At 32.7% G+C, this 18,046-nt stretch overlaps 1 protein-coding gene across 1 annotated transcript in view; it reads left to right on the plus strand.

The window, feature by feature from the left end:
• The window catches only part of LOC142334661 (uncharacterized), a 112,079-nt gene that overhangs the window by 89,899 nt on the left and 4,134 nt on the right, over positions 1-18,046 (plus strand). Inside the window, 2 exon segments of the mRNA XM_075382873.1 lie at positions 3,479-3,753; positions 14,226-14,362. Of these exon segments, the coding sequence (XP_075238988.1) occupies positions 3,479-3,753; positions 14,226-14,362 (412 nt within the window).

The raw sequence follows: 18,046 nt of genomic DNA on the forward strand, positions 1-18,046 counted from the left end.
TGAACCTATCTAGTGCTGTGAATGGACAGCTAATGGCTGTTAGGACTTTGAAAATAAATTTTCGAAAGATTTTTAAAATTAGTAAATCATAAACTTATTTTTGTGAACTGTAAGTTTGTCTCAGTAAAAACAGGATTGAACTCCTTCATACCACTGCAACATAAGTTAATCTCATTGGCGGCTTTATCAAATAACTATTGGTTATACTTCTTCAATGCCACAAGATTTCAAATTTTTTTAAAAAACTTTTGGACATTTCGTTTTATTGGTTCATTTTGAAATCTTATCACGTCATCCTAATATTGATGGCTACATGTTCTTTTAGTGAAGATGTCCAAAGGATCATAGATAAAACTTTCTGAGAAAAAAATATGGTTTAAATGGCTTCAACACTTTCTTCTCCCATTTTTCTAAAATTTTGGTTTTTGCCTGTATTTGTTGTTTTTTTCATAGTCATAGGACATATTGTGATGTCTTATTGATTACCTAGGCATCATAAACATCCTTGTATTCACATCGTGGCATAGCTGAGCGTATTCATTGAATTCCTATGAAAGCTTTTGAGTTTAATGGCTGTTAAGACTTTAAAAATATTTTTTTATTTTTTTTTGAACATAAATCAATCTTAAGCTTATTTTCGTGGATTGTAAGTCAGTCACGGTAATGACAGAACCGCTTTTTTTTCTACATCAGCAACAATTTATCTAGTTATTGGTTTTGTCTTCTAACTATTGGTTTTTTTACTTCGGTGCACGAGTTTTCATAATTTTTATAATTTTTGTATTTTTTTTTAGTAATTTTGGTTCCTTTTGAAATCGTATTACATTATCCTAATATTGATAGCTCCCATTGGCTTAGTGAAGACGTTCAATGGATCGTTGAAAAAGTTTTCAGAGAAAAAAAGCTTATGGTTTAAATAGCTTCGACACTTTCTTCTCTCAATTTTCTAACGAACTTTTGGATTTTGCTTGTTTTTGTTGTTGTTTTCATAGTCAATGACTTGTTGTAATGTCTTATTGATAATTTTTGAGTGACAAACATCTTAGTCGTCACATCATCTAGGCATAATTTAGCGTATTAAATGCCTTCGGTTGAAAGCTGTAGAATTTTTTGACTTTGATACTATGGGTTTTCTCAAAAATTTCGTGGTTTCGATGTATTTTTCTTTGCCATACGACTTATTGTGATGAGTTATTGATGTCACATGAATGAAACCTATGATTGCTATTTCATCGAGGCAGAATTTAGTGTGTTTAATTAACTTAAAATGTAGCATTTTTTTAAAATTCAAACATCTATTTTTGTTATCTCTTCATTTGGTTGACAATTAAGTCAAAAATGTAGATGAGCTCGGGTCGGAACATCATGTGCGAACGCACATTAACGAGCCGCCTTGTTTCTCTCTGCAAGGCAAGAAAAATTGGAACCACTAGTTGAAGTCTGTTACATGGTTGGAAACATTTTAAAATATCAATATCACTTTTTGGCAGAAATTATTATTTTATCCCTTCGACACACCAATATGTTCAATTCAATGTCGAGCGCTTCAAGATCAACTTGTAGAATTTGCTCAATACGGCTGAAAGATTTCAAACATGACAGTACTAACGCCACCAGCCTCATTAGAAATACCCTTAACAACCAAGTCACAAGTAAGTTCTCTTTTCAGTCTCATTTTTGGTGCAAATAAAAAAGAAATTTCAAATTAAGTATGAGCCATCAGCTGACGGGTTTACCCAGTTGTATTTTAGTTAACTATTCAACGGAAACTCCAACAGTTTTTGAGAAATTTGTGCTGTTTCAGCGTGAAAGAAAATTTGAAGAATTGGTGCTTAAGATAGCAGACTTCTCTATGAATACTTTGAAGAAAAGTCTCTTGGGATGCTCTGTTCATATAGTGGTCAATGTCCGAAAAATCGAGTATACATACTCAAATTTTATCGGGCTTTTTTACGATCCATATTTTATAATTAGAATTGTAAGCCTGTGTGGAGACAAGTGGTACTAAGCTAATTTAGTCCAAAATTGCTTAAATTTACCCCCTCCTAACGGATACATTATCTAACTACCAAAATGAAAGAAAACCTAATGTTGATTAAATTGAGAAATATCCCTCTTGATGCTTATTGCGGATCAAGAAGACAATTAGCGGTTTTGCAATTACCCATTCCATACTTCACAAGAACAATTAGGTTTTTGAGTTTGGTCTCACGTAATCACTAATAATTTGCGGCCTATAACGTTTTAAGCTAATTACATGCTCAAAATGGTTTTGATTCCACAAAACGCGAAATTTTTTGAAATGCACTGTTTCGGAAACTGAGCACGTAGTGATGCCCATTTAGTTTCTGTATGATGCTTATAACTTTTGGATGTCACTTAGATATCGCTTTTGGATAAGTTTGATTTCACACAAAGAAGTGATAAAGCAATCCACTTCAGCTCAACGTTAATTCCGGAAATTTTTTTTAACTGTTCTTTTAACTGCAGATGCAGCTTTCCGAACAATTGAGTTCAATTTATTTAACACTGGTATGCTTCCTGCATATGAACTAAATCCAGCTAGTTTAATTTAAGTCCTTGTGTGATTATTTTTTTCGGGTACAATAATGAAGGGAGTGATGGCTGTCGTGACATTTTCTACCAATATCTATATTTGATGTTGTACTTTTTCTTCTCTTGACAAAACACCAGTGGTTTATTTTTTTCTGGTGGTTTTATTTTTATTTTATTTTTAGGCCAGAACAAATTACGCAATCCGTTTGGGTTGATTTTTTTTTCGGTTAAACTATATATAGTGTCCGCAAAATTACTTCATGTACCCTGAACCAGTATTCAATTTAAAGAGCAATCTCAAATTTTTCAGAAGGCTTCAAATTCAGACCAAAGTAATTAACAGGTGCCTTATCGACTGAAAATAAACAGTCCGATAGATGAATTTGCGTATCAAACGAAAAAATCCAAAATTAATTTCAGCTTTTAACCAAAATTTTGCTTCATTTTTTTTCAAATGATGAGCTCTTAAACTTTTTTCTAATTAGTAAATTCAAGCTTCAATTCAGTGGAGTTCCAATGATCATTTTTGCACTTTTAGTAATAGTAATGCAACTGATAAAAATTATTGGAAGCACACAAAATTTTTTACTCTAAACTTTTTTTTTGGTAACAAGTCAAATCTGTATCGAATTTCTCCAAAAAAAGCGCCTCAATTTATCTGCGAGAATTGAAAAAAGTGACCTTGTTTCATTTTTACAAGGATACATCTTGTGTATCTCTTCGCAGACGATATGGATTAGGTTATTGCGTAAATTGAAATGAGCAGTGAGAAAGTTTTGTTACGTAATTTCTGAACCACGTAAGCCTTATTGAGTATTTCTTAGCGTTTAAATATGCATAAAAACTGTTCTTAATTCATCCTATCATAAATGACAGATCAATTGTTGCGTAAGTGATTGGTCAACTTCTGATCTTGATTTAGAGTGCGTACATTGGGTGCACTGGACGATGGAGAATACTTCAACCTAGAAGAAGTTTTCACATACGACTTCAACCCCCCAGAGTCCTTCTCAAGTACATGCGGACATTCCTCAAGAGCGGATTCTGCCCAGGGTACCATGCAATCTGGGAATGAAGTTGGGGGAGGAGGGAGCAGTCCAAGTGCCCCAGTTGAAGCTGTCTGTCTATGCTCTGGTGCCAGCAGAGTATTCTGTGGCAGGTCGGATGGCATCATCACTAGCTTTGAACGAGCACCAGGTAACTAGTTCATAGTTAATGTTCTGACCAACTTTAGGGTCTCTCTTATTACCCGTACCGAACTCCAAGTGTAAATCAGTACTGGGCAGTTGTAAACGCAAGTCTCTCATGTAATATATTTGGCTCCCTTTCTCGATTGAAATTTGCTTCTTTCAAGCGTATGTTAACTGCGCAAAGCGAAGTTCTCAACAATCATGGGGGCGCAGAAAGGAGAACAAACATCTAGAGAGCTGGAGTGAGCTGAAGTTCGATCCCCGTACGGAACTTTATTTTTGCACTTGGCTGCGCTTCAAGGCAGTGCTTAGTTTTTTAATTTATACTTTATTCCAATGCAACAAGGAAACAAACTGCGTCTATTTTTTCAAAGCGCCGATTGGCTACGAGCCCCAGTGGACCGCTCCATGTCCATGCCTCTCATCCCCGTGAGATTTATTCCGGATATTGCGGTCGGTTATTTACAGCAAAACGCGCCAACCGGCCCGCCTTGGACAATCTATAATGGCATGCTATGTCAAAAAATTTTACTTACTTGACCTCTTTTTCAAAATTTGACTTGCTTGCCGATTAGCTTGCTTGATCGCAATCCTATTTACCATTACTTTCTAAAAGGGCTAATATGTTGTCGTTTGGATTTCATTAAATCTGCAACTAAGATTTCCCGTGTTTCAAACAGGAATCATTTTTGATGTCATGCATATGGGAGCGTATTTGGTTGTCCTAAGCGCTCTACGTTATACATCGAAGCAAAACTTATAATCTTAAAATAAGACCGATAAATGTGACCACTCGTGACATCTTGCTGCCCCGACAGGAATCTAAATGCAGCTCTTAACAGCATAGCCGAGGCCATGTTTTTGAGCGGATAAACGCCCTCAAAGGTCTATCAAGGATTCCTTGTTTGATGCGCTGCGATACCAGTGTCGAAAATCGTCGGTTATCTTGCAAGGTCTTTCGAGATTCCAGAAGAATTTGTGTAAAAGATTTTAGCAAAGCGCATGAATAATTACATTTTTTTGCAGAACTACAACTAAATTATAGATATAAAGTTTAAGAGAAAATAAGCAGTTTAGAGGAAAAGCTTTGCTTTTTATTATACTTTGTTTTTTTAGGAAGCGTCGTTTGCACATGGCAGGTACAAGTTGAACACAGATCTTTTTGAGACATCCAAATGCTTCGGTTGAGAACTAACACCCCACTAAAATCCTTGTGTTCACGGCCATCACCAAATTTTCACAAAATTAACCTGAGCTGAGAAACATCAAGTATGTTGTTTTTATGTTAAGCTTAACTTCGAAGGTCATTGGACACTACGGTGTCAAGACAAATTGCCCAATTCCATTTTACCCAATGCCAATATACCCAATCTGCTATTTTATCCAATGCTATTTTACCCAACAGCATTAATTTAACCTATTGTTACAATAACCAGAACTACTATTTAGCCGTTTATATTATTAGATGGCCCCTGGGACTTGATATGAAACTATCACAATCGAACATTGGATTATAATTGGTTATATAATTAAATGGCCCGTTGGAATTGATATGAAACTATCCCAACCGAACATCGGATAATTGAACAAAAAGATCAAAGAGCAATGGGTAAGTTGGCATTGGCTAAATTGGAATTGGGTAAATTGTCATGTAACCAGACTACATTTGGTACCCACTCCCTATTGAAACAAATTCCCAATAATATGTTATTCCGAGAAATTGAATTGACATGTGAAGAATGATCTTTACTGTTTTGACCCCCCCAGTGTTTTTGACGCCCCCAGTTACAAAATATATGTTGTTATATAGCACGTTACTATGTGAAAAAATAACATGTGCTGCAGGGGTGAGTAAAAATTATAAGCTCACTAAGGTGGGGGAGCAAAACAGAATAGATCCGTGAACACATTAGAGAACCCTGAAAACTTGCTAAAAAAAGTCAGGAAAATTGACTGGCAGAGGATTTACTGTCTACGCACTTTCTTAAAATTATAGTTATACTGAATATTTACCCACTTAGAAATGTATTTGCAACAAGTTTTTTCATTAACTATACGCAAAATTAGATAAGCAATAGTCTTTTAGGTAAAACTGAATGCTGGGATATATTCTAGTTTATTTAAGTTTGATTGATGGATGTTAATAGTTCATTTCGAATCATATTTTTTTCTATCTGACCGCTACGCATTGTTTAAGGTAAGATGGGTTGAACTGTAACTCCAAATTGCAAAAAAAGTTTTGAAATTTGTCTGAACTGAACTAAAAAACTCTCCCGGGTGTCCGGAAAACAATGTGCGGCCAGATTACATTTTTACACTACTGATTTTACGTTAACATTAACGGAGCTCTCTATCGATAATTACATGGTACAGCAAGATTTATACCAATTTACAACGTTAATATGCCCACACAACCATCACTGTAGTAAATCATAGATTGATCGATTCAAATCTTACTTTTTAATTGGTGTCAAGGTACTTTAATGCTTAAAAATATTGATATAAGGTTACAGTCCTTTTTTTTACATTTACAATTAATTCCTCAAAGCTTATTGACTGTCAAATTGTTAGCACCTGTAAATTGTGAGCTTAATTTGGTGGCAATGACTATTACGCCGCAAAACCTTCATATGGCCTTTTTCGGCCGATTTGATCAAATCTTAGACAAATGTGATAATATTACGTCACATTTGTCCACAATTTAGATAACTATTTTCCATGGTCTTTTTGCAATCAATTAGACTAAAGCTAGAGTTCGCAATTTTGTTATTAATGATTTTAGACACATTTCAGAAACCAATGACATAGTTCAGATAATTTGTTAATTACCATATTATGACTACGTTCAAACAAGCGATTTGCCTTTTTAATCTGTAACTAGTAAAATGGAGATTTTTTTTAAATTAAAAATTGATTCAACTTTCTTCGATTTATGCTCAGCTATTTTTGCCTTAGTCAGCGAATTCTGCCTTAATGCTTACTGTCTCCATTTTCCAAGCTTGCTTATAGCGTTAACCGTAAGAAATGGGCCGTGAAAAACCAAAAAAATCAAGCATTTTTGCTTGTTTTTGTGTTCGTGTCGCGGCGTTTTAACCGAAAATTCTAATCTCGGATTTCATTACGGGAATAACGTTTATAATTGAAAAAAAAAGTTGCATGAACTAACTCGCTAGTTGGGTCTTTTCACCAAAAGTAAAATTTTCTGGCTCTCTGTATATTTTAAAATCAATAATCAATTCTTTATAGTTTATATTTATGGCAAAAAAACCAATCAAATTTTTTTGTCTCTGTCTTTTGAGCCACAAACTGTAGCTTAAGAGGGCGTACAATCTTGAACTTTTACCTTTCCTCTAATTTTTGACGACATTGACTTTATCTTTTTCGATTTATTTTTCTTAAAGAAAACGAAAGAAAGAGAGAGAGAGAGAGAGAGAGAGAGAGAGAGAGAGAGAGAGGAAATGGCAGAAGATTGAACAAAATAATATGAAAGCAAAAACGGGGAGAATACATAATTGCATTAAAAGCTGGTTTGATTTTATTGTTTGCTTTTTTATGCAATTAAACGCATAGGATAAAAAATGAATTCAAAAAGTGGCCTGTTACGAGTGCTTGCCTTTATTACTAAATTTTTCTGTTGTACTCACTGTGTTTAATCGTTACAATTGCTAACATTTAAATGAATTCTATTTTTTTCAAACATTTGGAACCTTCTTAAAAAACCTCATTTTTTGAAAAATACTCTCTTTAAAATTAAAAAGAACCGTGTCCTTTGATGCCACAGGCTAAGCAAATGGTTATTCGATGCAGTACAGAAAACAAAAGGTTTGATAAAGCTTTTTCAATTCAAAGCCGGAACATAAATATTGGAGCTTTTTCCTTTGTCAGTATTGATTTTTTCGCCTGCGGTTGTTGATCGTGTTTTTACGCTCTCTGTTAATAGTCTGTTAAAAAGAAAAATTCGACAATGAGAAAAAAGTTGAAAAAATAAATTTCCTATTAAAAAAATTGAACCAAGTTTTGTACTTTAATTTTGCTTTTTTCTTTCTTGCTAATTCTTTATTTTAATCAAGTTGTGTTATTAAATGGTGTCTTTTTCGGGAGTTATGCTTGTCTCTTTTTGAAAAAAAAAGAATTTTTTCCAGGTTTAAACCCAAAAGCCGTGACATGTTTGCGCTATCGATTGAAGTGTAATTCAACAAAAGCAATCAGTTTCCCCTAATTTTGAAGTTATGGAAGATTCATGAAGTTGCTAAATGTTTTTTTTAAAGATTTAAAACTAGGATTAAAACTTAAGTTTCAGATTCTATTTTCCCATTTCGAAATGTAATTTTGTATAGTACAAAGTACAAAAACAAATATTTTTGTTTTCATTTTTTGTTAATTACTGCTAAAAAAAGAGTAATTTTTAAGTTTTTAGTAACATTTAAGGACTATAAAACTGTATTAGATTATGAGTATTATTGTATTATAAAATTCGATTTGTTTTAGTTGTGGTTTGTCTCATTTTTATGATGTATCGAAGTCAAATCTTTGTCAATATTTGGTTTCAGTTTTTTGCGTGAAGTTTTTTTTTCGTATTGATCAGCAGTTCAGTTCATCTTTAAAATATAAAAATTAAGTTTGTCGCTATCTTATTTTTTTTCTGTTTTTGAGTTTATGAAAACTTTATGAAAACAAAAATTAGGAATTGTTACAAAACAACAAAATATGGATGTTTATTTAGGTTTTCTGAAGCAGTCACGGGTATGCTAAAGATAGCATTTTGATTTTCGGTTCGATCTCAGTCAACTTAATTCTAATTAGATACCATTTTTAATTTGAAGTTTTTTTGCAAAAATTTATTTCCTATTGAAACTGATTACATTTTGTTTTTATCTAAAAAATTTACGATAAATGAAGTAATTTACCTTAACTATTGAGATGTTTTCAAAAACGATCTAAAAATTCCACTTTAAAAATTATTTAAAAAAAACTGAATGAAACAAAGCTCTAAAATCAAGTAACTTTTGCTCAGATGCAAAGTGATTTTCGATTTTTTTTGATTGAATAATGAAATTAATATTTGTCTTACTTTTTTTGAAATTTGTTTTGTTTCCATTAAGCGTGTTTCTTATGATTTTTTTTATCCCCTGTAAAGTTTTTAAAAGCTTTCGATGTTCGATCAATTAGCAACACCTCTTTTCAATTCCATTCAAAAAGGAACTATCTGAAAATCAATGGAATCAACCAAAAATGCAATTTAAGGATTTTAAAGATAATAGTGAAAAGGCTAGTTGTTATCAGCATTGACAAAATGAACGTCAACTGTTTTTTCACAAAAAACTTCTTTTTGGCAAAAAACTGATAAAATAGGCTTGTCGAAAACTAAAGAGGACTGCGAAGGACTGTTAGATAACAAAATGGTGGCAAAATATTCTTCACTAAAAACTGCCCAAGAAAGTCAATAAAGTCCAGTTTCTGGAAGCTTGTTTTTTGCACCGTTTTTAATTTACGAGCGAAAGATTGTTTTCTATAGAGCTTTGATTTAACCAAAGTTGGAAAACAAAGGCAACTTGTGTCTGCCTTTTCAAGTAATTTGAAGATCTCCACCGTACAATGACACATGTGCTTGTACTCAAAAGTAGCTTGTATTCTTTTTATGCACGTTTTTCACCAATTTTAAACTATTTTTGAAAGAAAAAATAGTTTTGTGGTTGTTGTGCTTCGATATTTTTAAGCCATCTTTCGGACTTGTGCAACAAAATCTTATTTTTATTCCTTTTTATTCCGCGAAAAGACACTATTTTTGAACAGATCTTGTTTGATCTAACGAAATGTTTCTGATATATAGTTCATTTTTTTGTTTCAACAGCGCTCATCGTGTTGTGAAACAAAATTTTATATAATAAAATTTTTGAAAGCTAAATAAATTATTTTTTAAAGCTGCTAAGCTGTAATCTAAGCGGAGCTATAATGCGGTGCTCTTGGTGTTTACGACTCGAAGAGGAGTATTGGTTTTCCTAAGGTTTTTTTTTTTTACCGGAAGTACTATTCGTTCAGACGATGTTTTGACTTTAAAGCGAAAGTGAGTAAAATTACAGTGTGAACTAATGTTTTCAGAGCGAGAGATTTTTTTGATCATGTGCTGCGTTTAGTGGATGACTTTTTGACTTTGAAAAGTAGTTTTTGACTGTATGGCACATAAAGATAACCGTTTTTGGCCAGTTTTTCGTCCAAATGACCTATTTTTTTTGCTTGTAGTTTGGTTTTTTGTAGAAATAATTTTTATGCGATGCTATATTGAAATGTAAACCTCAGAAATTGATACCACAGTGTTTTGCAGAGTCTGAAAATGTGTTTGATGTTCAAAATTGGCAAATATTTCTTGATTTTTGGAGTTAATTTTTGGCTTTTTTTCTAGTAATTTCCGCAGTTTTGGATTTTTCAGCCGTCTTTTTGTCAAAAATCAGTTAATATAGCAATTTCCTTTTGATAATTCATATACTCAACGCCTCTTTCTATCTCGATATAATTTTATTTTATTAAATAGTACATATGGTAATCCGATTTTGGTAGTTTTTTTTCTAATTGTTCTGTTTCTTTTTGGTTTTTAATACTAAAACTAGTCTTCTTGTGCAATTTGAAGGACTTTAGTTTCGTTTCAATAAAAATTTTAATCGTTTTTCGGCGTTAAGTTTTTGAAAAGCGTTTTTTTAAAAATCTTTCAATAAATGCGGTCTCAAAAATTTATTGAAAATTTTTAATTTTTTGCAAAAGGTTTTGTAGGTTTGAATTCTGATTTTTCCTTTTTTGATCCGTTCAAGATGATGAACTTTTGTCTCGGATGACTCGTTTTCTTTACTATGTCTCGAATGCCGAACAATAAAATGTATTCGTTTTCTTCATTTTTAAACATAATTTTTAACTTTAAAAAATCAAGAATTAGTCCTTTTGGTTACTGTGTTCCTTATCTTGTGTCCGTATTTTTCAATTTATATTCTGTATTATTCTGGCTTCGTCCGGGCACCTATATTTTTCTTGTTATTTTGAGTTTTTCAGTTGTTAAATATTGAATGATTTCAACTCTTTTGTAGATTTTCGTCATTTCTTTGGTTTGCAATTGATTTTATTCATCATAATTTAGTCCTGAGAGTTTGCTAGAGAACCTATTCCAAAATTTCTACTTAATACTTCTTATTGCAATTTTCTTTATTCTTTGCTATTGTTTTAAAACAATTTTTGCCTTTGAATATGATTCTGTTGCATGTCTTTTCTATTAATTCAATTTTTGAATTAGTATGAAATCATGTTTTCTTGAAAATATACATCAAGGAGTAAATATCTGTTGTTTTTCTCTCAATTGCACTGATTAGAAATCTAATTGTAGTGATTTTCTGATTCTTTAATTTGAGCACTTGAAAGATTTAACTTAGTTTCTAAGATTATTATCTGCTGTTTGCTTTCGCGACCTTGAGATTAGGATCATGAATGTTTTGAGGGATATAGATAGCCCTGTCAGTTTTTTCAGCCTATTAGTATTTTGGTCAGCCTAATTATTTGGGACTTTTTTAACATTACCAAATGTTTTCAATAATAAAAAACTTTGCTGCTTTTTGTTTCGCTTGGTGATTGTGGATTAAATTTCACCAATTTTTAGATCAGTTCTGGGGAGATAATGAGTTAATGGTTTAATAAAAAAGGTAATGGCTTCAGCTGCGTTTACGGATTTTTGTGAAGTTGTGATGCTTCGAGTCGCTTCCGGAATTCTTCCGGCTATTTTTTTTGTTTCGTTGTCTGATGTTCTTTTTCGTTTTACATTCATTCACACAGCAAAGCTGAAAAAATCAAATTTTCTGAATGACTTCTGCCTCTCACTAACTGCGTTTGCGCGCGTGACTTTATTTCTCACTCTCTTTAGCAAAAGTTCTTTGCGTGATTAGATTTTGTTCACAAGTGACTTACCTCACTCAATAAAATGACTTTTGCACATTAAAACTTTGGTTTAAATTGAAATTGTTTAATGTCAAAGGAACACTTAGGTGCAGTAAAGGTCCCTAATAAGAGGCTTCTGTGGGATGAATTTTAACAGGCTTTATTAATTTATCGCTGAATGTTTTTTACCTAGCTTTTTGAGCGCCGTCGATTTTATTCAATTTAGATCTGTCTCTGTTTCCATCACTATTATACGGCACACAGGTCTATTCTTTTGCAGCTATTCCGGCAATCTGCCGGCTATGCTTTAAAAATCAGCTGATATTGTTTAGGCACATTTATTTTTAACCTTTGTTTAGAAATGACTGAATATTTCGTTGTTAGAAAAAATCCAGTAACTTGGTTCCGTTTTGATGTGCACTTCTGAAGTTTAAAACAAAAAAGATCCAACCTTTTAAGTTTTATCTTTCATTTGAAATGCTTTGTAAAGAAATGTTTGTATACACGTAAAAGTATTCTAATTCTCAAATGTTTCACAAGCTCATGTAAATGTTGGAAATACTTTGAACAATATCGGTTTACAAAACGAGACAATGGTTCTGACCTCAAAACTCAGTCTCCAAACATTGGTGCGCAGGAACTCAAACCATAAAAGCAACATAGTATTCCGACAGTTACTCAAAAAAGAGAAGTTCTTTTCCCAGTGAAAAATAAGGTTTTCATTGCCTTACAAACGTCGAAGTTCCAGACGAAATCAATTATGTCCCGACCACAGATCAATTCATGAGGGGGGCGTTGTGGGTTCGAAAAAACTCTGTCTGGAAACTCGCCTATTTTTCGACTAAAGTCGAAAAATAGGCGCACCCAAAATTGAATATTTTGCTCCTTCTGAAAAGGTTATTTATTTTCATAATTTTGATCCTGGTATAGTACATCAACAAGCATATATGTAACGTAACAATTTTCAAGAAAATTATGGTTTTAGACCCTTTCACAAAGCTCGTAATTACTAAAAAAATAAAGGAAATAGTTTTTGGTTAATGTTTACTTTATATGCAGTTACTTCCTCAGTGATTACGGAATTTTTATGGTGTAAGATCTGATAAAATGCTGATCCAAAATCATTATCGCGTAAGATATAATCTGGTCTTACACGATAAAATGTGTGCCCTACGTGAATTTTAATCGTGTAAGATCTGATAAGATACTTATCAGATTTTGTAAGATCATGTTTCAATTTTGCTGAATTGTCATCTTATAAGATTTGATAAGTATCTTATCAGATCTTACACGATAAAAGCTATGCCTTTTTCAAAATATCTTATAAGTCTCATAGGACAATAAAAGATACTTCTCTTTTTGTTGCTCTGATACGTAAGTGTTGCATGCTGTAGCTTTTTGGCTACTGAATAGAAGCAACTCTGAATTCTCTTCAATATGCAGCACAAGCCATACTTAAGAAATTTTTATCGTACAAGATCTGATTAAAAAAGCTTATCAAAATTTGAGTCATAGCTTTCCGAATGTTTATCCTACAAGATTTTATAAGATTCTTATAAGATCTCACTCGATAAACATTTTTTGTTAGGCAGAATTCATATCGTGTAAGGTCTTAGAAGGCAGAATTTTTATCTTATTATCTGACAAAAGTGAACTTTTATCTTGCAAGATCTTATCAGACCTGATGAAAATTTTTTATCGTGTAAGACCTGATAAATTGCCTTTCAGATTGCAATTCAGGCGACGCATAATCTTATAAGAACTTGTAAGACAATTTTGTAAGAAATTTGTGAGATCTTACACGATAGAAATTTTCAAATGTCTGGGCTTATTACTGTACACATTATTTCAAACCTCTGCTCTAGTAGTATTTTCTAAATGCCTATTCACACGTTTGCATACGTAATAACTCAAATGCATACATAATGTTTAGACATATACAAATGGGGGTGCATAAATTACTGGGGGGGGGGGGGCTGCGGAAAAGATCCCTGAAAACATCGAAAAACTCACGAAACTGCGATGAACGCACAAAATTCTGTACATAATTCATTTCTGATTGGGACGATCTGGTCATAGACATTGTTTGGGACTGTTTGGACATACGGGTTTCTGTCTGGCAGCTCAACCTTGGCAGTGACTAACTGCTGAATTTTTCCTAAAAAATAACGTATTGCAGTTGATATATCTGAATAAGAGATAGAAAGCCATTGCAATTCAGATATCAGGCACAGATATCAATATATTTGTTAGTTTAAAGTTTGCAATGCCATTAATTCCAATGCTATGTGCATAGCCAGACGTCGATTTACCACGTGCGTTGGCTTGGTGAAACATAAAAAAGCGGTTACGCAAGTGACCTTAAGCAAGGAGTTATGTGAATCCACAAAAGTAAAATAAATTTCTATTTATTTCAGTCACAATCTTCACATGAAGAGGGCTTTGGCCAGAATCAATGATTCACTAAGCAATTCATTGAGAAAAAAAACAAAAATGAAAAAAAACTTTTAAGGAATTAGTTTTTTAAATAAAAAAGTGCTTTTTGTATATTGCTGTTTGTATGATTAGGCATGCGCCTGGCTGTGGGGGATAGCTGTCGCGTCTCAAACTGCACTGTGCGATGTCTTCTAGTGTCGGGTGACAAACTCATCGCTGCCACCGGAGACAACATCGTAGTTCTCAATGCCTGCCTTTCCACTGAACTGGTAATAAATATATACAAGTCCAGAGAAAATTAATATTGCGTGCGTTAAAATTCGTCATTTGTATAGATTAGGGTCGCCATTTGACTTTCCATTTTTTCCTTGAAAAATTATTGTCTTATTGCCAAAAAACGCAATAACATCTACCCGGGTCGAGGTGTCACCGCTAAAAATCGCTAAAAGATGTAAGATTTGCGGTGAAATTGAGTAAAGATGTAAGATTTGCGCTCAATGCGATGAATTAATAGACAAAAAATATTTAAGCGGTCAAAAATGGTTTTTCACCGCTTAAGCGGTGAAAGAAAACTTTTCACCACCACCAGCAGAATGCGGTGAAAAAAATTTTCCAGCGCCATCAGCAGAATGTGGTGAAAAAAATTTTCCAGCGCCATCAGCAGAATGCGGTGAAAAAAAATTTTCAGCGCTATCAGCAGAATGCGGTGAAAAATAATTTTTCACCGCTACCAGGAGAATGCGGTGAAAAAAAATTTTCACCGCTACCAGGAGAATGCGGTGAAAAAAATTTTTCACTGCTAAAAACCGCAAATCTTACAAAAATTCACCGCTTTCAACGCAATGAACGCTAAAAGATGCGGGCGCTTTGCGGTGAAAAAAGTTTTTTTTCACCGCTATTCACCGCTAATCTTACATTATTTTTTGACGAAACCTCGACCCGGGCATCATTTTCCGCCATGGACGTTGCGAATTAGTTGTTCAAGCTCCAAATTTAATTGGCAGTCAGAAAAATCATGCCACCATGGTTTTTGTTAAGTCAAATTGGGCCGATCGATATCTTTTGAGGAGAGATAAAAAGTGCTGCCATTTAAAAACTCTTTACGAACTGAATCGATTGTTGAAGAGAATTCTCAAATTTTTGGTTTCTCGGTGAAAATTTAAAATTTGAGTTTTTCACAATTTTTTGCATTTCTGTACTTCTAATGCTTCTTGTACGCGCATGTGCTCAACTATGTTTTACAAAAAAGAGAACAGCATCTAATGAAATATGAAATAAAGACAGAAATGGTACTCCATTTATCATTTACAGTACTTACGAAGCAATGAATTATCCTCTATGGCTACATCTGCTTTTAGTTAAAATATTTCGTGTGCATTTAATTAAACAAGGAGGCTTGATAATGTGCGATCGCACATAAGGTTCCGACCCCGCTCATCCACGATTTTGGCATAATTGTCTACCAAATGAGGAACAGATAGAAAATTCCCAAAAATTCAAGTATTTTTCAAAAAAAAAATGGTCTATGAACAAAAAGATAGCCTCCAAAGCAAACAACTCAGTGTCAGTGGAGTAAAAAATGATGCATTATGTTCATGAGATATGCCAATATTAAGAAAGCGAGCCAAGGCTAATAGCAAAATCAAACAACAACAACAAACATTAATTACATCAAAAAATTTATGTCCGTTTTAAAAAAAAAACAAGACTTAATAACAAAGTCAGCATAGCGTCAGATAAAACTCAAACTAAACAAAATAACTTGTATTTCACCAGAAAATATACTTTGTAAAAATTAGAAAATAAAGAACAAAAACAGTGAAATTGAAAAATTCGCTTATTTTTTCCAAAACAATTAATTTCAAAGTAAAGAAAATCATTGGAAGTTAACTAAGATATCCCATAGATTTACAATTACAAGTGTATATAAAAAGAGGCGAATTAAGAACTTCGGTGTTGAGTTTTTATGCGGTTATAAAAAGAACAACTAATAGACAACAAACAAAAAGTCAGTTAAGTTTTGACAGAAAACGCTTTCGAAGCCCTTAAGCCATACTTTGGCCCTCAAAATATGTTCGATTGCACGTTCTTGGAACACCAATAATGTATTAAACAACCTCTTGTTGAAAAAAAAATAGCTAACAAGAAGACAAAAAGAAAAAAGTGCAAAATTATTTAATACTTGTTTTTTTTTTCGAAAAAAAATATTTCCAGACATGAAAGCCATTAATTACAAAATGAAATAATTAAATAGGCTCGTCTTATCTTCCCAAAAGAAGCTTTTGAGATCTGCGGTTATCGAGAATATATCTTACGTCTGGTAATGTCTAAGGTAATGTGACATATCTAGAAAACGTGAAAAATGGGAAATACCTGAAAATAAAAAAAATAAGAAATCTAGTGGAATCAGAGCCAGAAAACCGTAACTTAAGGTGTAAAACCGCAATAAAGATCGACTTTGATTTCAATAGAAAGAAAAAGCATTCTTTCCTTGCTGAAACAAAGTTACCAGTTGACCAAATTTAGAGAAATTCAAAACGACCATAAGCTTTCAATTAAAAACCTAAAAACAATAATTTGGAGACAATGAGGCAGCGAATTGGAACTATCACTAGTGAGCTTTGATTTGAAATGTTCGGTTGTTTTGTTAATATATAGAAAAAGGTCGAACTTTTTTATTAAAAAAGACCGAATGATTACAAACGAAACTGTTTTTTGATTTTAACAGTCCAAGATTGGTCAAAAGCTAGCTCTGCTATTGCTGTTCGTCCATTAAGAACACGTAATTTTTCAAATGTTATTGATATAGATTTTTTGTTAATAAAAAAGTCAAAAATAAATGCTGCGTTTTTGTAATCAACGGGTAAAATTACCAAAGAACGGCAAAGTTTTAATTACGAAGCACTCGCAAAGGAATTGATGTAAAAATAGCACCGTTTTGAGTCTACAAAATTTATTTTAGTGGCGTTTGGGTGTGTACTTCCTGCAAATTTAATCAAAATGGACTAAAGAAACTTGTTTTGTGCTGTATTTGATGAAAAAGTTTGAATTTCGAAATATATAGCATGAATTTTTGATTAAAAATTTCAAAAAATAGCGGACAAAATTTTTTTGTCTTTGAAAAAGAATCAACAACATTTTCTTAAAAAAATGACAAATTTTTGCAAAACTGGCGAAATTTTAGTCAAAAATTCGGAAAATGTGAATAAAATATGCGGAATTCACTCTATTTTCTCAAAAGTTTAAACCTCGATAACTCCCTGAAAAAACAAACGAAAATAAAATAAAATCTTGTTTATTCGATATTCTACGCTGGACAAGTTTTCTAATGATGCCAATCTCAACTTTCTACGATGAATATATCGATCGGTTAAAAATTGTCTGAACAAAAAAACCCATTGGAGTATATAGTTCCTCCCCCCTCAATAGGGATCGGAACAAAAAAAACAGTATTGGGGTCAATCTCAATAAATTATTTTACCTCGATTAGTTCATATTTACTTTTGACTTGAATTGTCTCTATAAAAAGACTTTTGGCAAAAGGACCTTTACTTTGAAGAGTTATTTGCCTGAACAAGAATCAACGTAAAAAACTTTTGGGAATTTTTATAGGAGAAAATTCAGAATAATTCTCTTATTATGACTTTCAGTTTTACAAAGCTTTACAAAATTTTTAAAAAATTCTAGCCGTGAATTGACCAGGTTTGTTTTTATTGTTCAACATTAGATCAAGCATCTGTATACCTAAATGAACTCAAAGGCTTTTTCTGTTGTTTTAATAGAAATCAAGTAACAGAACATTTTTCGTCTGATTCTCATTTTTCAACTTTTTTTCATTTCCCTGTTTATTAGGCTTTGAGGAATTAACTATATGAAAAAATCTCAAAAATATAGACTGTTCTATGAATTTCTTACAGAATCCTACAGAGAAACAGTCAGAAACATTTAATAAC

This window comes from Convolutriloba macropyga, chromosome 2 (genome assembly GCF_964194025.1).
Source record: "Convolutriloba macropyga chromosome 2, txConMacr16.3, whole genome shotgun sequence".
NCBI lineage: Eukaryota > Metazoa > Xenacoelomorpha > Acoela > Convolutidae > Convolutriloba > Convolutriloba macropyga.